At 42.3% G+C, this 27339-nt stretch overlaps 2 protein-coding genes across 3 annotated transcripts in view; one reads left to right on the top strand and one right to left on the bottom strand.

The window, feature by feature from the left end:
* The first annotated feature begins 291 nt into the window (after positions 1-291).
* LOC115118636 (F-box/WD repeat-containing protein 2-like) lies at positions 292-15990 on the top strand. The gene is given in 9 exon segments (XM_029647334.2): positions 292-1721; positions 2492-2778; positions 5142-5364; positions 5624-5818; positions 6360-6493; positions 8699-8785; positions 9021-9150; positions 9153-9189; positions 14709-15990. Coding segments are annotated over 8 exon segments (1386 nt in total). The 5' UTR covers positions 292-1721; positions 2492-2511; the 3' UTR covers positions 15022-15990.
* Positions 15991-21317: 5327 nt separating this feature from the next.
* The window catches only part of slc12a2 (solute carrier family 12 member 2), a 76887-nt gene continuing 70865 nt past the window's right edge, over positions 21318-27339 (bottom strand). For both annotated transcript variants that reach the window (XM_029647200.2, XM_029647209.2), the window contains one exon: positions 21318-24609. In XM_029647200.2, the coding sequence (XP_029503060.1) occupies positions 24474-24609 (136 nt within the window). In that variant the 3' untranslated portion in view covers positions 21318-24473. The remainder of the gene's footprint in view (positions 24610-27339) is intronic.

Below are 27339 nucleotides of genomic sequence, written 5' to 3'. Positions count from 1 at the left end.
CGGGGGTTTGAACTTGCAAACTTCCTAATAAGGTTGCCTTTACACATTGTTACGTATCTTGGCATTAAAACACACTGGTAGGTAGCTCTTTTTGTCAGGTTTGTACTTTCCTCACTGTTAGTGGCACCACCAGTCTTTTGTAATAAGTAGTATTTTGTGTTTAGTGAAGTTAAATTGGTCAGCCAGACACGACATTGCCCCCTCCCTCCCTCCCTCCCTCCCCTTTGCTGCTATAACAGCCTCCACTCTTCTGGGAAGGCTTTCCACTAGACTTTGGAACATTGCTGCAGGGACTTGCTTCCATTCAGCCACGGGCACTGATGTTTGTCAATTAGGCCTTGCTTGCAGTCGGAGTTCTTCCACACCAATCTTGACAAACCATTTCTGTATGGACCTTGCATTGTCATGCTGAAACAGGAAAGGGCCTTTCCTGCGATTACTTTATTGAGATCCTCCATTAATCTTATTTGTGAGTTGATGCTGTTCAGGTGGGTGCCTTCTCCCTTGTTAGTTCAAATGTTTTAAATGAAAGTCAATTAACTAAGACCATACCCAGCTGTATTGGTGTCTATGGGAGACCCACCCATTGTGCCCTCTTTCCAGTACAAGACATCCTTAAATCATGCACAGATGTGTGCGACTCTTGGCTGCAGTAAGACATCTGTAGCCTAGATTTACGTTAATACTTCTAAACATAATGTTTTGGGTTCTCATACTTACAATGATGTTTTGATTGTTGCTTGACCAGTTGCTAAGATTTTATTTGGTTGTGATCTTTGCTAAATAACTATTTTGGGTGCATCAGTTGCTTACACTCGTTGACAGTCTGTAGCAAAAGCTAACCAAATAACCATGTTACTGGTTGAAGTGTTTATAATGCAGTTGGTTTACGATAGTGACAAACATATTAGGGACAAACAAAAGTATTATGAAATGCACTCGTAAGCAAAAGGTAAACGGAGGCTTTTTTTTGCTTGCGTTCTGTAAGAACTCGTTCGTGTTCTGCCACCAACTTGCGAGCATCGCCCTCGTGCGGCAAAGTGACCACACAAGAAAGGGAGTCTTCAATACCACCCGGTTAAGGCCTAGGTGAACTGTCGTCAGTTTTCAAACTGAGGCGCAACATCGCGGGAACGCTTGCGAAAAGACCAGGCCGGGGTTTAAGTAGTCAATGACAGAACGTTCTTCATTACAAGTTAATTTACTCAATGTAAAGACCCAGCTCAAAATTAAGCAAATGTCATAAGTAGTTGAACATATTTTAAAAAATCCAATCTCGTGAAAGTGACAAACTGACACGTTTTGTCGAAAACAACATAATATCAAAGGAGTGCATTTGATTTGAGACCATGCGCAGTTCAGCACGAGACGACGGATAATGTTAAGTGTTTCTGAGCATGAGTTTTAAGCTAGCCATGACATCACCTACAGGTGTGATCGGGGATTTCTATTGGAGACAGAAATTGCTTCAATATAAATACTGTTCTTTCTTTGATATTGTCATTTATCCACGGTCATTGCCATACGTCCCAATGGTAAGGACGTCCCAATGATTCCGAATAGCACTAGCAATTTATTCACCATCTTAGTGAAGTTTTAACATTTTGACAAAGGTGAAAGAGATTGACCCGGAACAACATAGCTAAGTAGCCGGAAAGAGGTTTACAGAAATAGTAGTTTGCAAAAAGAGGGATGTATCCAGCTAGATTGGACCTGACTAGGTAACGTTGTAAAAGTATTAATCTACGTTTAGGTAAGAAGTATATCTATGCAAGGTCTTTGGTGGATGTAACATTTTAATTTACATTCTTCGGAAATTAAGCAGGTTCCCTCAGTCCAGCTAGCTAACGTAATGCAGCTAGCCAGTAAAGCTAACGTTTTTGTCTTCAGCTTATAAACTAACGAGTTGACATTTGCTAAATTTACTTTTCTGACTAAGTGTTCTATTGTAAGAGTTTTGTTTTGTAGAATGACAGGCCAAGAATAAGTTTTTCCTGTCCGCATTGGCTAGCTAGCTTGTGAGCTAGCATAATACCTCTCACCGATACGGGTTCTACGGGAAATGGTACGTTTTGCTAGCTTTTGTATTGTACTATTTACCAACTAGCAAGGTGTATATACCACTTAAGTTAGTTTCAGTGGTAAGGTATTTACCAACTTGGCTAACTTTGTACAGTAACGTTAACTAGGTAACGTTATCTGCATAGCTAGCTAGTTACATTCCTTGAATTTTTACCGTTGCCCGTTTAAAGTAATAGCTAACTAGCTAGATAACTTTACTTAGAACAGTAGTTTTTCTACTCAATACAACAAAAGCAGTATTGTATCTAACGTTAACTAAGAACTCATTTCGCCGTAAACATTGATCAAACTAGGCTTAATTAAATTATTTGAAGTAGACGTTTACTGGTAGTGTTCCAGACTGGCAAAGGTGATTTTAAGTAGATAATGTTATGTAGTTAATTATCATTACTCAACCCTGAAACCGCAGGTCGACGTTCTCATGTGCCCATGGAGAAGGCGGTCTTTGAGGGGTGGCTGGAGTCAGTCTCCGCCTCTTTCCTCTCGCTTAGTGACCAGCAGCGCAACCAGTCCCTGGACCAGCTCATCTCGCTGAGTAATGCTGTCCAGCTCCGGCACCTGTCCAATGGGCTGGAGGTGTTGCTTAAGAGGGATTTCCTGCGCCTGTTGCCCCTGGAGCTCACTTTCTACCTGTTGCGGTGGCTGGACCCGCAGACCCTGCTTACCTGCTGCCTGGTGTGCAAGCAGTGGAACAAGGTCAGGCTCTCTCGCTCTGTTGGCTCCCTGGTGATGGTTGGCTCCCTGGTGTAGATAGAACCAAGTTCAGAATTCATGTTATATTCTTTTCACACCATCGTGCTGTCTAGCCCAATATTGGACTATAGGAGCCTAACGTTAGTCTTAAGTCCAATGACTTTACATGTTCAGTTTAATGGGCGAATTGGCTCTTGAACCTAAAACAGCCAAATACTTCATCTAAATGTGAATCTGTTCTCAATTGCGTTATGGTTCTCGATATATAAATCCCTCTACATTCATATCACTAAATAATTTCACAAATGCAAAATACACACTTACTCTAAACTGTTTTCATACAGTTGCATCCAACAGTATTTTTAATTGAAAACACGTTTGGTGTTTTTCTTCCATTTACTCTCAGGTGTTCGGAGACGGAGATAGCTAATTAGCACAGGTATTCCATTGTCTTCAGTCTGTTTTCTTAAAACAAGCGCAGTAACATTGAAAAATTAGTCTGTGTGGGAACCCTATAAACGTGTTTCAATTGAAACCTTTTTGTTCTTTGACAATGTTTTCTCAACGATATTAAAGATAAGGTCTTTATTTTTCCAAAACTTTACCACAAGCAATAATATGTTAATGTTCAGTAAACCGCCACGCTCTTCACAAAACCTCCCCCTACAGAAGACTCCTTCGTCCGTTGACTTTTATGTGTAATGGAACAGTGATCAAGGGCTATGTGCTGAACCGTACTGAGCTGGCTTGGTTATTTTCTGTTCACTTTCAACTTTCCGGCATTGTTCTAGCAGCTTTTGGTGGATGTATAATAGGAGCAGGACCAGTGGTTCATTTGTAAATCAGGAGGTGCTAAAACAAAAAGTGAATGCGAGCGGTGGGTGATCTGGGGAGTTCTGAGGTACCGGAACACCTTTTTACATTATATGATCTCTCCCCCTCTGTTGATAGTTGAGCCTGCAACTCATCTCTCCAGCTTTGCACTTCATTTATTTCCTTACAGAAGCGCGAAGGGTTCTGAAGGAAGTGCAGCACCCCTGATAAATTGAAATACATTTGCTAAAATTATAGAATTACTGCTGTCTGTTAATGAAATAACTCCGAATAGCCTACTATACCATTGGAAAGCCATTTGCTTTCCAACCTGTGTTTACCCTCGATTGTATTTGAAATATTGCAAAAGGCCTGTTTTGTCTGCATTGTTATTTCAGACAATTTTGCCGTGCGTTCCCGACTGTAGGCTATTCCTTGTTATTGGGCTACACCAAGGTTAAAAATGTTTAAAAAGGAAAGAAAAAAGGGTGAATTCATTAACAGACAGCAGTAATTTTATAATTTTGGCAAATGTATCAGCGGTGCGGCACTTTCTTCAGAACCCTTCGCACGGCTATGCTTCTATAAGGAACTAAATGGTGAAGTGCAACGCTGGAGAGATGAGTTGCAGGCTCATGTCTATCAGAGCAGAGAGAGTGATCATAGAAAGTGAATCTAATTCTAGTTATGTGAGATACTGGTGCACTTCTCACACAGTCACGGCCTAGCGTTGGTCTCAAACTGGGTACAATGTTGTGCAAACCATAAACCCAGTACGGCCCAACCCGAACTCATAGAATATTAGGCCCGGGCTGAAAATCTACTTTACTTTTTTTGTGGGGGAAGGAGAATTAACAAAGAGGTAACTCGAATGAACTTGGGTTGCTTTTATTATGATTTGTACATTGAAAAAGGTGAATTTTTTTTTCATGCCAAAAGAGGTACAGGATCCGGCCAAATAGGTTCCGGAACAAAACAGTCCAACACGGAGAGGTGCCTGATTCTGTTCCGGCAGGATCCGTCTCAAATTAAGCACTGAGCGGGACCATACCAGTATCGCCCTTCTCATTAGTATCGTGGCAAGGAAACAAGACATGAAGCAGATATAACTTCTTTAGGAAAACCAACCTAATGTTGGATGCACATCAAGTTGTCATCCAGATTCACATTGATTTATTTTCCAAGCTATAGCACACACTATTTGTCATACAGCAGGTTTTTAAACAACAGAGTTTGGTCTGCTTTGTGTTAACATTTTTCCACTGGAAAAAATATTGCGATACTGGTTTCGTCACAGCCCTAATGCCTAACCAGACCAGTGGTTTCATTACCGCACCATGATGTATGAAAGGGGTATTTTGCTACAAGCTTGTGTGCAAGCAATTGAATAAGGCAAAGGTCTCCCACACGTGACACTGATATTTTTACCCCGTTACTGAGGTTCACTTTCATATTGGCTCTTCACATTTTGTACCTTTCCCCCTAAGATTTGCATCTGTTATATCTGTTTCTTTGTCCTCTGTGGTTTCGGTTGAACTGTGACATCCTTTCAGGTGATCAGCGCGTGCACGGAGGTGTGGCAGGGCGTGTGTCGGGACCTGGGCTGGCGCATCGATGACTCCATCCAGGATGCGTCCCACTGGAAGGGTGTCTACCTCAAGGCCAAGCTGCGCATGATGCAGCTGAAGAACCAGGAGGCATTTGAGACGTCGTCGCTCATCGGGCACAGTGCCCGTGTCTACGCCCTCTACTACAAGGACGGCCTTCTTTGCACAGGTAGGTTGTAGGCTTATGGTCATTTTGGGGTGTAGTATTCTTCTGCCATAATGTTGACTGGACGGGCCTCTTTATTTTGTCCTCGTCTTTCTGGGTTGAATTTAAGGTTTTGGTGTGAGTGCTAAGTGTTTTTCTGTTGTGCAAAATGGAATATCTATAACAATCGCTAGTTTGCTAGTGATCTTTTGTAGTCTGTTAAAATGATGTTGCTGTTTAACTCTGTAATTCCTTATTGTAAAATTCACAAATTATTTTGAAGGCTCTGATGACCTTTCTGCCAAACTGTGGGACGTACGCACCGGGCAGTGCATCTACGGCATTCAGACGCACACCTGCGCCACGGTGAAGTTTGATGAGCAGAAGCTGGTGACTGGTTCCTTTGACAACACCATTGCCTGTTGGGAGTGGAGCACGGGGGCCAAGATCCAGCAGTTCCGTGGGCACACGGGTGCAGGTCAGGGGACCCCTGGGTCGTCTCGAACCTTCCCATTTGCTGACATGAGGTGTTTTGCAGATCATGCGTACTGTGTCCAATTCCTGACATGAAGGGATATTCCACAATAGTGGCATAATGAACAAGCTTTGGTTTTTTACAAAATGTGTCCATATGAGCCAACTTGTGAAGAAATATTTAATTCTGAGATTTTCTGATAAAAGGTGTGTGTTGTGGGCATTGTAGTATTGCAGTCTTTCTCCCATACTTTTATATTATGCCTGGTGGTTCCTAGAGACAGCTGACCTCTTGCTGATCTGTGGGGTTTTGATTGACAGGCAAATATAAACTGATTTTATGCATGAGCTGCCACTCCAAGTAGCCTCTGTTGCAGAGAAATTGTCAGTCTATTTTCAGTATTCTAGCATCAAATGTTTCTTCACATATCAATCCTTATATTTCTTATGTTACATGGAGAAAATAACTTCTAAGTATATGAATTATGTTGCATAGCCCTTTGGATTGGTGTACTAACGCCAGGTCTCTCTCCTTGGCTCGTCAGTGTTTAGCGTGGACTACAATGATGACCTGGACACACTGGTGAGTGGCTCGGCCGACTTCTCTGTGAAGGTGTGGGCGCTGTCGGCAGGCGCCTGCCTCAACACCCTGACGGGACACACCGAGTGGGTCACCAAGGTAAACTCTACCAATATGTCCTGAATTACGTTCATGATTGCTGCTCAACTGCAGATTGTTTTGAATCAGAACGTTATATCTACATGTTTGTGGGGATCCGTTGAGGTCCCGGGGCAGAATAGTGCAGAATTACAATTCTTGATCACATGATAAGTAGCAATTTTTTTGGATCACTGATATCCATACTAAGCTGCCCAGTGTTCAATGGGAAGTCCTGATTGTGATTTGTGCAAAGATCACTGATTGCCCAGTGTTCAATGGGAATTTAGATGAAGGATCCAAAGCCCAGTGTCCTGATTGCCCAAGTGTTCTCATTCTAGATGAAGGATCCATTGTCTTGTTCAAAATGACTGAAAATGAATAAGCTGCCCAGTGTTCAATAGGAAGGAGAAGTTTCCATACAGCTGTGTTGCATTCCTGAAGATCCATAAAGCCCTGGGTCTAGATGAAGGATCCATACTAACTGCTTTTTTGCTGAATTCTAGATGAAGGATCCAAAACTGCCCATGTTCAATGGGAAGCTGCCCAATGTTCAATAGGAATTCTAGATGAAGGATCCATACTAAGCTGCCCAGTGTTCAATAGGAATTCTAGATGAAGGATCCATACTAAGCTGCCCAGTGTTCAATAGGAATTCTAGATGAAGGATCCATACTAAGCTGCCCAGTGTTCAATGGGAATTCTAGATGAAGGATCCATACTAAGCTGCCCAGTGTTCAATGGGAATTCTAGATGAATGATCCATACTAAGCTGCCCAGTGTTCAATGGGAATTCTAGAGGAAGGATCCATACTAAGCTGCCCAGTGTTCAATGGGAATTCTAGATGAAGGATCCATACTAAGCTGCCCAGTGTTCAATGGGAATTCTAGAGGAAGGATCCATACTAAGCTGCCCAGTGTTCAATGGGAATTCTAGATGAAGGATCCATACCAGTGTTCAATGGGAATTCTAGATGAAGGATCCCCAAGCTAGTGTTCAATGGGAACTAGATGAAGGATAAACTGCCCAGTGTTCAAAAAATAAATAAACTGCCCAATGTTCTCACTGAAGGATCCATCAACTGTTCAATATTTTGAAGGATCCAAACTTGTGTTCAAAATAGATGAAGGAAAAATTTCTAGCTGAACATGGGAAAGATTCAACAACTGATTAAGTACTGCAGTACATTTCCTCCTCATGGACTGCACCAGATTGGCCAGTTATTGCTGTGAGATGTTACCCAACTCTTCCACCAAGGCACCTGCAATTTCCCGGACATTTCTGGGGGAAATGGCCCTAGCTCTCAACCTCCGATCCAACAGGTCCCAGACATGCTCAATGGGATTGAGATCCGGGCTCTTCGCTGGCCATGGCAGAACACTGACATTCCTATCTTGCAGGAAATCATGCACAGAACGAGCAGTATGGCTGGTGGCATTGTCATGCTGGAGGGTCATGTCAGGATGAGCCTGCAGGAAGGGTACCACATGAGGGAGGAGGATGTATTCCCTGTAACGCACAGTGTTGAGATTGCCTGCAATGACAACAAGCTCAGTCCGATGATGCTGTGACACACCGCCCCAGACAATGACGGACCCTCCACCTCCAAATCGATCCCGCTCCAGAGTACAGGCCATCTGACCATCACCCCTGGTGAGACAAAACCGCAACTCGTCAGTGAAGAACACTTTTTGCCAGTCCTGTCTAGTCCAGCGACGGTGGGTTTGTGCCCATAGGCGACGTTGTTGCCGGTGATGTCTGGTGAGGACCTGTCTTTACAACAGGCCTACAAGCCCTCAGTCCAGCCTCTCTCAGCCTATTGTGGACAGTCTGAGCACTGATGGAGGGATTGTGCGTTCCTGGTGTAACTCGGGCAGTTGTTGTTGCATCCTGTACCTGTCCGGCAGGTGTGATATTCGGATGTACCGATCCTGTGCGGGTGTTACATGTGGTCTGCCACTGCGAGAACAATCAGCTGTCCTTCCTGTCTCCCTGTAGCGCTGACTTAGGCGTCTCAGTACGGACATTGCAATTTATTGCCCTGGCCAAATCTGCATGCCTCCTTGCAGCATGCCTGAGGCATGTTCACACAGATGAGCAGGGACCCTGGGCATCTTTCTTTTGGTGTTTTTCAAAGTTAGTAGAAAGCAGGGACGTTTCTCTTCTTGCTGAGTTTAGATGGAGCCAAACTTGAGTCTGAAGACTCAAACCTTTCCCCTGTGTAGGTGATTCTCCAGAAGAGTGAAGTAGAGTCCATGGTCCACTGTCCTGGCGACTACATCCTGTTGAGTGCTGATAAATTTGAAATAAAGGTAATGTGGTTCATTCATTTCTGCTTCTTTGTATCCAGCACTTCGTCAACTTTCACGCAACGATTGACCCTGTGCTTTGTCTTGTCACTGTAATACTTAAGATGCACAGTGTCCCCCCTCAGCTCCATTTGACCATAGTACTGCGTTGTGTGTGTATGTATATATATTATATATATATATTTTTAAATGTATTTATTCATTTTTATGTATTTATTCATTTTTATGTATTTCACAGGTTTGGCCTATAGGCAGGGAAATCAACTGCAAGTGCTTGAAGACTCTGTCCGTGTCAGAGGACCGCGGTGTGTGTCTGCAGCCTCGCCTGCAGTTTGATGGCCGCTACATTGTCTGTAGCTCGGATCTGGGGTCTACCAGTGGGACTTTGCCAGCTTCGATATCCTCAGGTAAAAACTGTCCGGGGCCTTGTTTCCTGATAAACAGAACTTAGCGCTTCATCTTCTATGCTCAGACAGGCCAGGTATGATCGGACACGCTTACGTGGTCTGCTTTTTTACTGTCTCAAATAGCCGGCTAATCATCCTGTTACCAACCCTTAAGAAACTTCTGGGAAAAATGGTGTTTGACCAGATACAAGGCTATTTTACAGTAAATAAATTGACGACAGACTTCCAGCACGCTTATAGGCAAGGACATTTAACAAGTACAGCACTTATACAAATTATTGGCTGAAAGAAATTTATGTTAAAAAGATTGGGGGGGCTGTTTTGTTAGACTTCCGTGCGGCTTTTGACATTGTTGATCATAGTCTGCGGCTGGCATTACACCCCTTGCTATATTGTGAATAGAGTTACCTGTCTAACAGAACACAGAGGGTTTTCTTTAACCTCTTACCTCTACCTGGGACGCTTGCGTCCCAACTAGAGCTCTGGAAATGCAAATGCGCTACGCTAAATGCTAATAGTATTAGTTAAAACTCAAAAGTTCATTAAAATACACATGCAGGGTATCAAATTAAAGCTACACTCGTTGTGAATCCAGGCAACAAGTCAGATTTTTAAAATGCTTTTCGGCGACAGCATGAGAAGCTATTATCTGATAGCATGCACCAATACACTACAACAGAAAAGCACAGCAGGGGACGTAAACAAAATAATTAGCATTTCGGCGTTACACAAACCGCACAATAAAATAGAAAACAGTCATTACCTTTCACCATCTTCTTTGTTGGCACTCCTAGATGTCCCATAAACACTATTGGGTCTTTATTTCGATTAAATCGGGCCATATAAAGCCAAGATATCGTTATATGTAGACTGTGTGATAAACGAAAAAACAGCGATTTCACAACGTAACGTCATTTTTAAAATTCAAAAAGTAGACGATAAACTTTCACAAAACACTTAGAAATACGTTTGTAATGCTACTTTAGGTATTAGTAAACGTTAATAAGCGATAAAAATCATCCGTAGGTATATATCATTAGCTGTCGTCTTGGAAAAATTTCAGGAAGAGCTCTTCCGGAATGATCTGGGCGGAGACCGGAGGTAAGCGGTGCCCCTCTTTTCGGTTCAACCAAGAATCAAAGATGATTAAATTCACAAGATACTCGACTACATGGGGATGCTGTGGGAGTTGAATGCTCGGTCTTATCTAATTCGGCTCACTGTTAACAATTGCTGGAAGTGGCGCAAGGATATTTATTTCCATTTTCTGTGATCAGGTTTTCCTGCGCTTTCCGATGTAACGCACGTTATGTAATAGCCACAGTCGTGATTTAACGAGTTTTAAAAACGTCCGAGGGTTTCCTATACACACATTCTAACCATATGAACGTACTATATTCCTGGCATGAGTAGCAGGGCGCTGAAATGTTGCGCGATTTTTAACAAAATGTTCAAAAAAGTAGAGGGTAGGAGCAACTAGTTAACCTCTTAGAGCTAACTCCCTACTTTTTTCAATTTCCGTGAAAAACATAAGAGGGCAACAGTACTTGTGCAAAGTTTCAGCATGATAACTTCCAAAAATGAGTGTGCTACATGATATTTATCATGAAGTCACCCAGGTGTCCCACACAAGTAGCCCAAGTGGCCAAATTGGGGAAGGTATACATTTTGAAACAAATAACCATATACAAAATACCAAAATGGTATTCTAACACACCCCACAAAAAATGAAGGAGAAAAAAATATATACATTTACAAAATAATGTAACTATTTACACACTTTCAATATTTGGAAGATCCTCAGTCCTCTATCAAATCAAATGTATTTATATAGCCCTTCGTACATCAGCTAATATCTCAAAGTGCTGTACAGAAACCCAGCGTAAAACCCCAAACAGCAAGCACGATGGCTAGGAAAAACTCCCTAGAAAGGCCAAAACCTAGAGGAACCAGGCTATGAGGGGTGGCCAGTCCTCTTCTGGCTATGCCGGGTGGAGATTATAACAGAACATGGCCAGGATTTTCAAACGTTCATAGATGACCAGCAGGGTCAAATAATAATAATCACAGTAGTTGTAGAGGATGCAACAGGACAGCACCTCGAGTAAATATGAACAGTTTAGGGTTCCATAGCCGTAGGCAGAACAGTTGAAACTGGAACAGCAGCAAGGCCAGGTGGACTGGGGACAGCAAGGAGTCATCATGCCAGGTAGTCCTGACGCATGGTCCTAGGGCTCAGGTCCTCCTCCTCCGAGAGAGAGAATTAGAGAGAGCATACTTAAATTCACACAGGACACCGGGTAAGACAGAAGTACTCCAGATATAACAAACTGACCCTAGCCCCCGACACAAACTACTGCAGCATAAATACTGGAGGCTGAGACAGGAGGGGTCAGGAGACACTGTGGCCCTATCCGATGAGAGCCCTGGACAGGGCCATACAGAAAGGATATAACCCCACCCACTTTGCCAAAGCCCTACACAATATTGTGCTGCTGATGCCAGGTGCCATAGCAGTCCCTTTCTGCTGTAAAGCAGAGGGTCACCAAGCATGTGGCGCTGGTGATGGGGGACTTAATTTAGCAAAGAACACAGCGACGCCTCCATGCTGTGCCCTTTTGGCCCTGAGGCACATCCATGCCTGCAGAAATACATTTGGGCAGATGAACACCACTTGTGGCAGGAGCTGGATGAACCAGCTTCAGTGGGGGATGGACACCTTGGCACTGGGGGCTCCCATTCAGAGTCAGTGTCACTGTGAAAGAAAATGTTCAGTTAGAATAGTTTAACATATGGGCCCTGTATCAACAGGTATAATAAACAGATATGTTCCCTGTACTCATATATAGATATATATAGATATACATATGGTTGAATATATTATTATGACCTGCTAGATCTACTGTCTCCATTTCACTTTGGCCATTGTGGGCCTGCCCTCCCCTCAACAGCCTCAAATAGGCTATTTCATGTGGGTTGGGGTGGGGCGGCAGACACACTCATCTCACATTTCATGACATTACATGTTTATATATTGCTTCTAAATAAATAAATAAAAAATCACATTTTATATTATTACTTTCAAACAAGGCATTAGCATGATAAGAATTTACCAGTCCAAAACGATGTCCTCTCCCGTTCAAAAAATATTCCTCCAACAATCGCTAAATGAATCGTCCTACAACAATCTCTGTCTCACTTTCCCAATCAATTTATTCTAAAATTGTGTGTACATCTGTATATCTAGACTTAGATTTAGCTTTCCCTGACTTAGTCGCCATAATGATTGATATATAAACAGCTGAATCTGCGCGTTTACAACAACAACGCTGTGCGTAATGTGTTTCTCCTTCCGGTATGAAACTTCAATAGCGAATTACTCTTTACGCTGGAGCTTACTACATGGGTTGGTCTTGCAACACATAAACATGACCTATTGCCGTTTACCTCAGCTCATTGGTAATCTACCCAGCTAGATTTCAAGACTATCAGTGGTCATTGGATTAAAATAGTCAGTCAACGAAACAGCGGGCAAATCATTGGTGCACAATGATGTCATGACTTGTCTTCAAATCGGTTTCTTTCAGTCAATACGTCCCCCGAAATGACCTATCAAGTTTGATTGTATTACAAACAATCCAGTTGATTGCAGTGAAACATGACTGGAAAAGTCCAGTTCTGTGTGGGTTATTTACCTGGAATGTGTCGTCGAAAATGGAATGAGACAAAATTCACGACACAAGCGGTTCACAAAATGTTTCGTGTTAGGCTATAAAAACGGATTTTATCAAACAAAAGATAATTCATTGTGTAACAAAGAGCATTGGAATTGCAAACAGACGAAGATCGTCAAAGGTAAACAATTGAATTTTTAATGCAGTTTGTGATTGTTACGCCTGTGCTGGTTGAAATAGTTAATTTTATTTTATTGGGCTTTATGCTCAGATAATTGCATTGTATTCTTTCACAGTAAATCCCTTTTCAAATCTGACAACGCAGTTGGATTAGCAAGATTCTAGGCTTTCGATACATGTGAGACACTTGTATTTTCATGCATGTTTAATATGACTATGTAGCAATCACCGTATGTTGTGGAATTTCAGCCCGCTACCGGGTTCTGTGCTCAGAGAGGTTAATGAAAGCCTCTCCAATATAATCCAGGTAGAATCAGGAATTCCAATCTAGGCCCCTTACTTTTTTCAATCTTTACTAACGACATGCCACTGGCACTGAGTAAAGCCTGTGTCTATGTATGCGGATGACTCAACACTATATGTCAGCTACTACAGCGACTGAAATGACCAACACTTAAAGATGCAGTTTCAGAATGGGTGGCAAGGAATAATTTGGTCCTAAGTATTGCCAAAACTTAAAGTATTGTGTTTGGAACAAATCATACACTAAACCTTAACTAAATCTTGTAATGAATAATGTGGAAATTGTGCAAGTTGTTGCTAAACTGCTTGGAGTAACCCTGGATTGTAAACTGTCATGGTCCAAAAACATATTGATACAACAGTAGTTAAGATGGGGAGAAGTCTGTCCATAATAAAGCGCTACTCTACCTTAACTATCAAGGCAGGTCCTACAGGCCCTAGTTTGTCGCACGTGGACTACTGTTAGTACTGTGGTCCGGTGTCACAAAGGGACTTAGGAAAATTACAATTGGCTCAGAACAGGGCAGCACGGCTGGCCCTTAAATGTACATGGAGGGAAAACGTTATTGACATGCATGTCAATCCTTCATGACTCAGTGGAAGAGATGAACTTCATCACTACTTGTTTTTGTCAGTGTTGACAAGCGGAATGTACTGAGCTGTCGGTTTAAACTATTAGCACACAGCTGAGACACCCATGCATACCCCACAAGACATTTACAATCCCGAAGTCCAGAACCGATCATGGGAGGTGCAAAGTACCACATAGAGCCATGACTACAAGTAACTGATGCAAGTAGTAAAATCAGATGATACAAATAAAAAAAGAAGGTAAATCCACTTTATGGATCAGCGTGGACTGTAAAGACACAAAGGTACATGTGCACACATGCGCTAGCACACACACACACACATACATACAGGTACGGTGGTATTATACATTTTGTAGTGTGTAGTTATTCAAATGTAGCAATATTCTGGTGGTAAAAAAGGTCTCTAAGCGTTTGACATAATGATTTTGATTCCCTCTTGTTTAAATGCCATTCATGGAGCAGTAGACACATTTTACCCTTTAAATATGACCAAGAGATGTCAATCTTAACCTGATGAGAAGCTGACGGCCTCAGCAGGTCAGTGCAAGTCGCTACTAACCAGGAACAAGTTTTATTAATAAGACAAAGAACTAGAGACTGCTGCAATCAGAATAAGTATATCAATGACAATATCCTTGGTTGCGAACAAAATTACTTGTGTGGGTGTTCATATATAGAATGCAACGGAACTTTACCTGCCAACAATAGAATGTAACGGAACTTTACCTGTCAACAATCAGTTACTGAATCTCCTTGTGCTTCTTTCCAGGGTCATCAAAACACAGGACCCTGCCAACCTCTCCCTGCTCAGCTTTGGTGAGGTGTTCTCGCTCCTCTTTGACACCGACTTCCTGTATGTCATGGATCTGAGGACAGAAAAAATAACTGGCCGCTGGCCCCTGCCCGCCTACAGGAAGTCCAAACGAGGCTCCAGCTTCCTGCCGGGAGTCACCTCCTGGCTCAATGGGCTGGATGGGAGAAATGACTCTGGCCTCGTGTTCGCCACCAGCATGCCCGATCATAGCATTCACTTGGTTCTGTGGAAGGAAAACACCACTAGAGGTGAAACCTACGATGGCTAGGTTGTCAACTGTCATGTAAACGGGGTGCTCTGACTTGAAACCCATAGCCAAGTTAGATAATGCATGGACCAAAGTGTTAATGTTTTTTCTACCTTTTCTTTCTCGACACATGCTCTCATAATCAAACATCATGCAACGTGCTTTCAGAAAGACTATTGGAGATGGTTTCACCAACTGAAACGCTGCTATGAATACAAGGGGATGAAAGGCCCAGTTCAGAGGGCAACGGCAGCGGTTGGTGTTAGTTCCAACCCTGCCATGGATTCTCTTGAAGGAAATACGACGACGGGGAGGGTGGCTGAATGAAGACGGAACTCTCGAGAAACTGCGTGGTCATGTCAGGCTCCACAGCTGTAGATATTTCCCCTGTATTACTATGTATCGGGACCTTTACACTTCGGACAGGGTTCTTCAAGCAGCTCAGAGACTGGGAGTTGCCTTAACACAGTACTACTTTACAATGAAATACATTATGACTGTGTCCTAGGTTTTTCATAGACTGACCAACCATCCCCATGAGAATTCCATGTTGACATTTTCAAAGTGGTTTAGTGCATTGGATTTGTGAAGCGTTTGTTGGGTATTCAGTGTAACTCCATTGTTGGATAATGCTTTTCTTAGTGGTGCTTGTTTTAAAAGTCAACTTGAGAAATTTAGTCGTGCCTTTTTCGTTTGATTTAAATATCCATCTGTGTGATAAGAATTCCATTACCCAGGCACACTGCAATAACATGACTGTGTTGTACATTTTCTTTCATACTATAACAAACTGCATACAATGTATTTCTAATACCACTATTTACCCTACATGATTCACTTGAATATATTTTGTGAATTGAAGTATAGACCAAGTTCAGTTCTAGGTTATTTTTCTAAAAGGCTTTGAGGTTGGAAGTTTTCACAATGTAGTGATTTGAAAGTGGGCAATTCCACTTTGTTACAGCCTGAATTTTAAATGGATTCAATTGATATTTTGTCACCGGCCTATATAATTTCACCTTTACACCACAAAGACCAGGGACCTCTTGGTAGAAGGGTGTTTAAAAAAACAAGAGAGCATGGTGTAGTTATGACACTTTAGATGTATCAATGCACCCAGTTACTACAAAGACACGGGCATCCTTCCTGACTCAGTTGCTGGAGAGGAAGGAAACCGCTCAGGGATTTCACCATGAGGCCAATGGTGACTTTTAAAACAGTTACACAGTTGATTGGCTGTGATAGAACACTGAGGATGGATCACCAACAATATAGTTACTATACCATACTAACCTAATTAACAGAAGGGAAAATAAGGAAGCCTGTACAGAATAAAAAATACTCTAAAACATGCAACATGTTTGCAACAAGGCACTAAATAAATTCTGCAAAATAATTGGTAAGCAAGTCACTTTTTCTCCCAAATACAACGTTATGTTTGGTACAAATACAATACATTACTGAGTACCACCATACATATTTTCAAGCACAGTAGTGGCTGCATCATGTTATGGGTGTGCTTGACATTTTTAAGGACGGGAGTTTCTCAGGATAAACTGAATAGAGCTAAGCACAGGCCAAATCCTAAGGGAAAACTTATTCAGTCTGCTTTCCACCAGATACTGGGAGATTAATTCACCTTTCAGAAACACAATAACCTAAAACACAAGGCCAAATATACACTTGAGTTGCTTACCAAAAAGACCCAATGTTGTGGCCGAGATAGTTTTAACTTAAATCTACTTGAAATTCTATGGGAAGACCAGAAAATATTTGTTTAGCAATGATCAAGAGCCAATTTGACAGTGCTTGAATAATTTTAAATAGATTAATAGGTAAATGTAGCATATTCCAGGTGTGGAAAGCTCTTAAGAGACTTACCCAGAAAGACTTGCAGCTGTATTCACTGCCAAAGGTGCTTCTACAAAGTATTGACTCAGGGGTGTGAATACTTATTTAAATGAGATTTCAGGATTTCATTTTCAATACATTTGCAAACAATTCAAAAAACATGTTCATGTTTTCACATTATAGGCTACTGTGTGTAGATATATTTAATCAATTATGAATTCTGGCTGTAACAGGAAAATATGGAATAAGTCAAGGTGTATGAATGCTTTCTGAAAGCACTGCATGTCTTATTGTGACATTAGATTCAGCAGTGTACTTGGAGGAACTGAGTCACTGATTTCAGCGTTAATCCCAATCCATGCAGTTTTTAAATGGCCATTTCAATACTAAACTCAGCAAAAAAAGAAACGTCCTCTCACTGTCAACCGCGTTTATTTTCAGCAAAGTTATCTGTAAATATTTGTATGAACATAAGATTCAAAAACTGAGACGTAAAATGAACAAGTGCCACAGACATGTGACTAACAGAAATGTAATGTGTCCCTGAACAAAGGGGGGGTCAAAATCAAAAATAACAGTCAGTATCTGGTGTGGCCACCAGCTGCATTAAGTACTGCAGTGCATCTCCTCATGGACTGCACCAGATTTGCCAGTTCTTGCTGTGAGATGTTACCCCACTCTTCCACCAAGGCACCTGCAAGTTCCCGGACATTTCTGGGGGGAATGGATGGCCCTAGCCTTCACCCTCTGATCCAACAGGTCCCAGCCGTGCTCAATGGGATTGAGATTCGGGCTCTTCCCTGGCCATGGCAGAACACTGACATTCCTGTCTTGCAGGAAATCACGCACAGAACGAGCAATATGGCTGGTGGCATTGTCATGCTGGAGGGTCATGTCAGGATGAGCCTGCAGGAAGGGCACTACATGAGGGATGAGGATGTATTCCCTGTAACGCACAGCGTTGAGATTGCCTGCAATGACAAGCTCAGTCCGATGATGCCTTGACACACCGCCCTAGACAATGACGGACCCTCCAAATCGATCCCGCTCCAGAGTACAGGCCTCGGTGTAAAGCTCATTCCTTTGACGATAAACGTGAATCCGACCATCACCTCTGGTGAGACAAAACCGCGACTCGTCAGTAAAAGAGCACTTTTTGCCAGTCCTGTCTGGTCCAGCGACGGTGGGTTTGTGCCCATAGGCAACGATTAGGCAGGTGATGTCTGGTGAAGACCTGCCTTACAACAGGCATACAAGCCGTCAGTCCAGCCTCTCTCAGCCTATTGCGGACAGTCTGAGCACTGATGGAGGGATTGTGCGTTCCTGGTGTAACTCGGGCAGTTGTTTGTTTCCATCCTGTACCTGTCGTGCAGGTGTGATGTTTGGCTGTACCGTCTGTAAGCTGTTAGTGCTTTAACGACCGTTCCACAGGTGCATGTTCATTAATTGTTTATGGTTCATTGAACAAGCATGGGAAACTGTGTTTAAACCCTTTACAATGAAGATCCGTGAAGTTATTTGCATTTTTACGAATTATCTTTGAAAGACAGGGTTCTGAAAAAGGGACGTTTCTTTTTTTGTTGAGTTTATTTACATATGTGATTTCTCTAAAGATCACGTTTGTTGCTCTGAGGTGAATTTTTGCCAAAAGATTGAAGTCTCTTTCAGAGTATGGAAACACAAAAGTATCAGGACAGTCTTCCCAGTTTCCATGATGTGACAAGACAGCAGCTCATGAGTGGAAAGATGGCATAGATTTTTCACCATGGCTTTTTCTTCCGTTTCATGCTTCGTCTGACCTTGTTTTTTCATTTTCTTGCCCTCCCTCAAATCTCAGGGAGGGACCTGGGATCTTCTCCTCCAATACACGTAGAGGTAGGGCAAAGAGTGGAGGAAACAAGGACAGAGGGAGCAAGTATTGAAAGCTAGTAACATTTTCAGACATGGCTTATCCTTACCTTCTCCCAAGGATTCCCACACTGAAGTTCTGTACCAACGGCTAGCTCTCCTACCATTCTGTTGATGCCTTACTAAGGAGCTGGTAAATTGTCTAGTAAACCTAGACCTTTTTGTGGATAAATCTGTTTCTGAAATAATATATTTAATTGAGTTTTGTAAGCACTGTACATGCATCGCCTCACTAAACTGTAGTCACATCCATCCACAATCATGTTCCTTCACAAGCATACATCAATCAGCTTAATTCAGGTCTGTTGGTTGTATAACACTATTGCCGTTTTAAAAAATAAATGAAAGTAGCTAACCTTAATGTTACTATTTTCTTCCCTATGTTTTTAATGGATAGTTCAGAAAGTTTTATATTTGTTTCCTTACCTTGAAAGTTGCCTATGGACAAGGAGAGACTGCAATCCACATTGTGTTGCATTTATCCCCAAATATTGGCTAGCTGTCACTCTGGAGGTAGTCAGGCAAACATTGTGGCTGGATGTTACAAGTGACAGATCTGGACAGTGAAACCATTTAAACCGTTATTCTCCTGCCCTCTTAAACTTGTTGACCGGTGGCACCATTGACTTACGGCATCAATATGTGTCTTAAAATAAAAATGTGTCTTAAAATAAAATCTGTATGTGCCATTCAGAGGCTGAATGGGCAAGACAAACGATTGAAGTGCCTTTGAACAGAGTATGGTAGTAGGTGCCAGGCGCACACCGGGTTTGAGTGTTTCAAGAACTGCAATGCTACTGGGTGTTTCACGCTCATATGTTGTACACTCAATATAAGTCATGTTAACTGCACTGGGCCTTTGCCACCTAGAAATATTAGATCAAAACAGCTGCATTGGACATTTAATCACATTTCTAATCAATGAACATTCTAAATGACAAACTTACTGAAAAGCTTTATATAGGTGAAAAAACATGAATGGTGCCCTACCACTTGCTGACATTGTGGATTAGGGACCAGGTCACAGGTTAAAATCTTGATGATGCTTTTTCTCAAAAAGTATAGCCCTGGTTACACCTTGCATTAACCTGTGGTTTTGCTTTCTAATTCTTAAATCATTAGCCTACTACACAATCACTCAGGGTGGTTTTAAAGGTATCGCCAGTTATAGGCTGTCAGCTTTGTCTTGAGATCTGGCAGCGGAACTGTTAGCTGTTGCGTTGCTAATCGCTCTGTGGCTTGGTCAGAGAAACAATAGCTGTTTAATGAAAGGGATAACACACACAGGCAGCTAGTGACAGAGAGGCTTACCAAGATACAGGGATCTCAATGGCCAGCTTATGCACCATCTTGACAGGCTAGGAAAAGCTACCAGTAATGATCTGTATTAGAGTAGGACAAAGCAATTTTTTGACTAAGTGTGGGGAGGGTTACAACTGTTGGACTGTTTGGCAATGTGTTTACACTACAGCACAGTTCAGGCAGGCTGCACAAGTGGAGCTATCGTGCTTGATAAACTGGTAAATATTCCCATTTTTCCAGAGAAATTGGCACATTTTCTTGCCTGTAAATGGTTGTTCACAAGTAGCCTATATGAAAGCAAATAAGATTAAGAACGTGTGTGTAATTGATTGCTTGAATGGTGTGTGTATTGTACCTAGTAATAGTTTGGAATGTGCTGCTGGTATGTTGTCAAAGTAAATTGATCTATTAAGCAATTAAGTATCAAGCATCAATTAAGTATCTTAAGTATACATTTAGCATAAACTGGGTGGATCGAGCCCTGTTTGCTGATTGGCTGATACCTGTGGTATATGGTCTGATATACCATGGCTATGACAAAACATTTTCTACTGCACTAATCACATTGGTAACCAGTTTATAATAGCAATAAGGCACCTCTGGTTTGTGGTATATGGCCAATATACCACGACTATAGGCTGTATCCAGGCACTCTGCGTTGCAGCCGTGGTATATTGGCCATATACCACACCCCCTCAGGCCTTATTGCTTAAATAATCCACAATGTGTTGGGATTGTAAATGTACAGTATTCAACAAGATGGCTTCAACGTGTGTCTTGTTAACTGAGCACTAGATGGTGGTAGAGATGTACAGCTGATGAAAAGCCACTTCTGCTGTTCAATGATAAATGAACTGAGGACGGCATTCAATCAGTTCTAGATAGTGGATTTCCAAATAGCGATTGCATTTGACTTGCACAGCACCATCTCCTGAAAGGAGGGAGTTAGACACTTGGTACAGAAATGTCCAGTCCGGCTGCGTGCACTGGGTTCTTTATCAGACAGGTTTTCAAACTGAACAGGTTTCACCCTGGGACTTCTAGTTTCTAAATCCCAGGTCAACTCCCTCTCTTCCAGGAGATATGCTGCTTCATATATCAAGTGCTACCTTGTTTAAAACCAATCAATAATGGATTGAATCTCAGTCAGACCAACTAGCAAATCAATTTGATGCTAGTTATAGGTGGAGAAATAACCTGAACAAACTTAAAATTCCAAGAGAAAAAAAACACCCAGGTACTTTAATAACGATTGATTCATTTAATTTATTTATTGCAATAGATGTACAAAGTATTGGTAACCTTAAATGTTAAAATGTTAGAAAAAAACCATCTGTGACAGTTAACAGTACAGTATATCAAACATTACTGTTTCAACCAACTAGGTAGATCACATCTACCCAGATGGAAGAGCAGGAGAAAACATCTTTAAACTGCTTTGTCAACACAACTTTTCGTTCAAAGGCATATAAAAGATAGAAATGTCCAGACTGAAAAAGAGAAACTGATTTTTTGTTGTTGATCAAAACGCAAAAATTAACATGCAAATTAATTTAAAAACAGAAAGGAAAAAAACTTGGAGAATTTCTAAACTAAAATAAATATATATCTTTCTCCATATTAACTTGCCATTAATATTCTACTCCCTTAATTTACCTAGTTAGACTACTTTTATTTACATGTTAGTTTCTCTTCGAGTTACAGTGTGAACTAAGGGTTCTGAGTCATGAGAATTTTTGACCAATGCTTTTCTTCATCCATTGTCATGGCTCACAACAACTCAAGACAGATGGAGGGGTGAGGAAGAAGAGGGTGGGGGGCTTTGGCTACAAATACAAAGAGGATGAAGAAGTCTCAACATGGCGTGGATACCAGTTGCAGGTGACATGTTTTGGTCTCTTGGATAGAGCACAGTAGTGTCAAGTTTCTGCTAAATAATGACATTGAGAGGATGTTACAGTATTACACTCCTCACACATCAACAAAATAAAAAGAAGAAAGAACGCACCTTATTTGGTTGTGACATATCGATAACAAGTTTAATGTATTTTTACGTGACATCAACGACAAAGAGCCGGTTGGATTGATACATATTTTCTTATTCATATATTTAAATATAAAATGTAGAGTAACCCGTGTTTTTGTTTGTAACATTGTCGCTTTGTAACAATAACTGAGGGTTGAGTGCTTTACACACCAGTACACAGAACAGATCTTGGTTAGTAAGATTGTACCATCTGGCGTCTAAAAAGAGGTACAATCCCCCACCCATTAAAAAAAGAAGAAAAGAAAGAAGATAATGACATGCTTTGCACATTTGAGAGATATTTTTATACACTAGTGTGTGTGTGTGTAATATATATATATATACACACACACACACATATACGAGAGAGATTATATATATATATATATTCATTCATAATCACATGGCGTAGTCATGGTCTAGATAAAGAACACAGCATGGGGAGATGCAGTCGTGTGGGTGGTAATAGTACAATGAACCTGAACTGCAAAGCACACTGCATGTGGATTTCCATGTGGGACTGAAATCTAAAAAACCTGTAGCTTGTAGCAAAAACTCAACATGGCAGTAGTTGAAAATAAAAGCAACAGAAAGAGACCATCCCTTCATCAACTCCCACTTTAGTGTTAATCAGATTTACATTCAACTGACCCAAGCCTCCTGCCCCCCCCCAAAAAAAACAAATTGCATAAAATGATGAGAACTAGGTAAGAGCGGGGCAATGACGTGGTTGGCCTTATGACTACAATTTTTACTCTCCCGGAACAATGGCAAAGTGGGCCGACAATAGGTTTAAGGACCAGCCTAAATAGTCCAAAAATGAACTGAGGGACAGTGGAACCTTTCAAATAAACCAGGTATGGGCTTTTATAACAAGTATTGATTACAGCGCATCTGCATAGAAGCATGTATCAGTTCCCTCTTGAAACATGCTAATCCATAGCTTTTACCTACAATTTCCCCTCTTTTGAACACGGAACTAACTCAAACTCTGAACAAAGACACTCAGCAAAGTTAAGGCAAAGTCTTAATTGGGATGTAAGGGCTAGACCGGTTCCTTTGTAGTCACTCCAATGTGGGGGACCTGAGGGGCAGAGTCCTAACTTGAGATATGAATTACCAACTCAGACTTTGAAGTCTCCTTTAGACATCAATACACAAATTTAGCAAAAAAGTTTGAGTAAAATTGGAGCGTCTCAAATTAGGATTCAGCCCATAGATTCCACTATGAGGACAGACGTCAATGAGGGGAACCTACTCAAATCCAACGGGGACGTGGACTAAGAACTCAGCCGAGGGTTTTGCTGCTTTTGGTTGAAACACTTGTTCGCGTTAGCAGCTTTTGAGAGACAACTGGCATGATGAGGTTGAATCCGAAGCTAAACCCACTTCTAGTAATTTCTGACAGCATGGTAGTAAGACCCCTGGGACCTTGCAAGTGTAGACCTGCAGATATCTTTCTGTTAAGAGACCATTCTTGGGCACCAACCAAATCAACTTTCAGAGTTGAAGTTGATTGCGTCTACTATAAAGTAGGTAGAGGGTACTGCACTAAGAACACGGTTTCATTTCCACAGCTTAAAGGAAGACAAATGTGGAGTAAAATTAAATCAGAGGTCAGAAAACAATATGAAACCGTTTAGGGAGGAGAAATAAACACTAGAAAGCTTTTTGTTCCATCAAGTGGAGACTCTTTGCTAACCTCCTACAATCCACTCGCATAAAAACATTCCTAAAAAAAAAAAAAAAAACATTTAAAACTCAATAACAAAATAACTTATCCATCTATATTCTTCATACCATTCAATCTGGGTAGAGCGATTCAGAATTTAATTCCTTTGATTCCAACTGGAAGGCACATCCATAAGGCTATAAAAGGAGTAGCAAAGCATTCGGTATGGTTCTCTCCAACACAAGAAAAGGAAAAATTAGAGGGTGATTATTGCTGCTTTGAAAAAAGCAAAAATGATCTAACTTAAAAACGTGACATCGAGAAGAATCTGAATAATAACAATAATGATAATAACGTTGTGTGAATCACATGAACAGATGAATCACATGAACAGATGAATCACATGAACAGATGAATCACATGAACAGATGCTTCCAAGCCAGAGGAAATCAACTTTGAGTAAATTAAAATTGTTCACTTCTTTCGTGTGCTGTGTACAATTTGAAAAGAGTAGTGCGGACCCCCCCCCCGACCGAGCCCCCCCCCCTCACCCTTTTACATAAGAGGCTGGACCTCCAGAGCAACACCATATCCTTTATTATCATCATTATTATCAATGGCTACGGTTTCTACCTTCATTGGAGTGTGTGTGTGTCTCTTAGGGCACTGGGATAGGAGGTGTGGGCGGTCCCAGAGGCGGCGTGTGTGTGATTTTTAAGAGTAGAAGGTGAGGACGCTCTGGTGGTTGCCTCGTACCAGGAGGAGGGGAGGCAGGTCCTTAGACAGAGTCTCCAACCAGGACATGTAGAGAGCACTGGATACGGCTCCCTTTCTGGCCAGGGGCATGCTCCTGGAAGAGAGATATTAAGAAGTCATACAGTGTCCTTGGCAAAAGGCAAAAGAAAAAGTATAACCTATTGAGAGAAATACCCGGGGGGGGATTGGGTGTATGTCCACGAAAGCATAGTTCAAATTCACCCTAGGACTGATGGACCATCACACTACTGTTATCTCACCGATACGGTCCCACTTCCTGGGCAGTTACATAGACACATCTTCACATAGGCTGACTGGCAATCATGTGACCAGCTGCACCATCCAATCCCACTTGGATTTTATTGCATTAGTCTGGGTTTCCCTTCAGATCGCACTATCCATTTCAGACCCTCTCAACCTCGTGCCCCATCCGTGTATCAGCACAAACTCAATCCCACACACCTACTTCAATAAAGTGCATTATGACCAACAGACAGCATTGACACATCCTATTCCAAACATCCATTCATGAGACACAAAATGGAGTTCCACTGACACGGAGGACAATGGGCTCCTTCATTATAGTGGTATCAGTACAGTATCAGTGGTGTTGTGAATAGGATAGCAGGGACTGAAGCAAAGCCTAGCCAGTTGTGGAGAGAGAATGCAAAGGCAATTAACCCACAGCCCTACTGAAAGAGTGTGTGGGCTGTCGTCTGTGCGTATCTGTGTGTGTGTGTGTGTGGACTATGGTCTGTGTGTGTGTGTGTGGACTATGGTCTGTGTGTGTGTGTGTGTGTGTGTGGACTATGGTCTCTGTGTGTGTGTGTGTGTGTGGACTATGGTCTGTGTGTGTGTGTGTGTGTGTGTGTGTACTATAGTCTGTGTGTGTGTGTACTATGGTCTGTGTGTGTGTGTGTACTATAGTCTGTGTGTGTGTGTGTGTGTGTGTGTGTGTGTGTGTGGACTATGGTCTGTGTGTGTGTGTGTGTGTGTGGACTATGGTCTGTGTGTGTGTGTGTGGACTATGGTCTGTGTGTGTGTGTGGACTATGGTCTGTGTGTGTGTGTGGACTATGGTCTGTGTGTGTGTGTGGACTATGGTCTGTGTGGACTATGGTCTGTGTGTGTGTGTGTGTGTGGACTATGGTCTGTGTGTGTGTGTGTGTGTGGACTATGGTCTGTGTGTGTGTGTGTGTGTGGACTATGGTCTGTGTGTGTGTGTGTGTGGACTATGGTCTGTGTGTGTGTGTGTGGACTATGGTCTGTGTGTGTGTGTGGACGGACTATGGTCTGTGTGTGTGTGTGGACTATGGTCTGTGTGTGTGTGTGTGTGTGTGTGTGGACTATGGTCTGTGTATCTGCATGTGTGGACTATGGTCTGTGTATCTGCGTGTGTGTGTGGACTATGGTCTGTGTATCTGCGTGTGTGTGTGGACTATGGTCTGTGTATCTGCGCGTGTGTGTGGACTATGGTCTGTGTATCTGCGTGTGTGTGTGGACTATGGTCTGTGTATCTGTGTGGACTATGGTCTGTGTATCTGTGTGGACTATGGTCTGTGTGGACTATGGTCTGTGTATCTGTGTGGACTATGATCTGCGTGGACTATGGTCTGTGTATCTGCGTGGACTATGGTCTGTGTATCTGCGTGGACTATGGTCTGTGTATCTGCGTGGACTATGGTCTGTGTATCTGCGTGGACTATGGTCTGTGTATCTGCGTGGACTATGGTCTGTGTATCTGCGTGGACTATGGTCTGTGTATCTGCGTGGACTATGGTCTGTGTATCTGCGTGGACTATGGTCTGTGTATCTGCGTGGACTATGGTCTGTGTATCTGCGTGTGTGTGTGGACTATGGTCTGTGTATCTGCGTGTGTGTGTGGACTATGGTCTGTGTATCTGTGTGGACTATGGTCTGTGTGGACTATGGTCTGTGTATCTGCGTGGACTATGGTCTGTGTATCTGCATGGGCTATGGTCTGTGTATCTGCGTGTGTGTGGACTATGGTCTGTATCTGTGTGGACTATGGTCTGTGTATCTGTGTGGACTATGGTCTGTGTGGACTATGGTCTGTGTATCTGTGTGGACTATGGTCTGTGTATCTGTGTGGACTATGGTCTGTGTATCTGCGTGTGTGTGGACTATGGTCTGTGTATCTGTGTGGACTATGGTCTGTGTATCTGTGTGGACTATGGTCTGTGTGGACTATGGTCTGTGTATCTGTGTGGACTATGGTCTGTGTGGACTATGGTCTGTGTATCTGCGTGGACTATGGTCTGTGTATCTGCATGGGCTATGGTCTGTGTATCTGCGTGTGTGTGGACTATGGTCTGTGTATCTGTGTGGACTATGGTCTGTATCTGTGTGGACTATGGTCTGTGTATCTGTGTGGACTATGGTCTGTGTATCTGTGTGGACTATGGTCTGTATCTGTGTGGACTATGGTCTGTGTGGACTATGGTCTGTGTATCTGTGTGGACTATGGTCTGTATCTGTGTGGACTATGGTCTGTGTATCTGTGTGGACTATGGTCTGTGTATCTGTGTGGACTATGGTCTGTGCCCATAGGAGAGGGAAGGATTAGTGAGGAAGCAGTGGGAGAATGAAATGAGGATGAGAGGAAAATGGAGGGTAAATATAGCAGAGAGAGAAGAGGATGAAGAGTGGATTGAGAAAGAAAGGTGTGTGAGCAACAGAGATCAAAGGTGAAAGTTAAGTGGCAGAGAAGTGGGAAAAATGGAGGTAAGGAGAGGCCAGATGAGAGAAGGTGAGACCTGGGGGTGGGTGACAGAGGAGAATGATTATGGGAGGGCTGCTGGCGT

Source organism: Oncorhynchus nerka, linkage group LG4, assembly GCF_034236695.1.
Source record: "Oncorhynchus nerka isolate Pitt River linkage group LG4, Oner_Uvic_2.0, whole genome shotgun sequence".
NCBI lineage: Eukaryota > Metazoa > Chordata > Actinopteri > Salmoniformes > Salmonidae > Oncorhynchus > Oncorhynchus nerka.
Note: the sequence above shows the minus strand (reverse complement) of the source record. Positions and strands in the feature narration are given on the sequence as shown.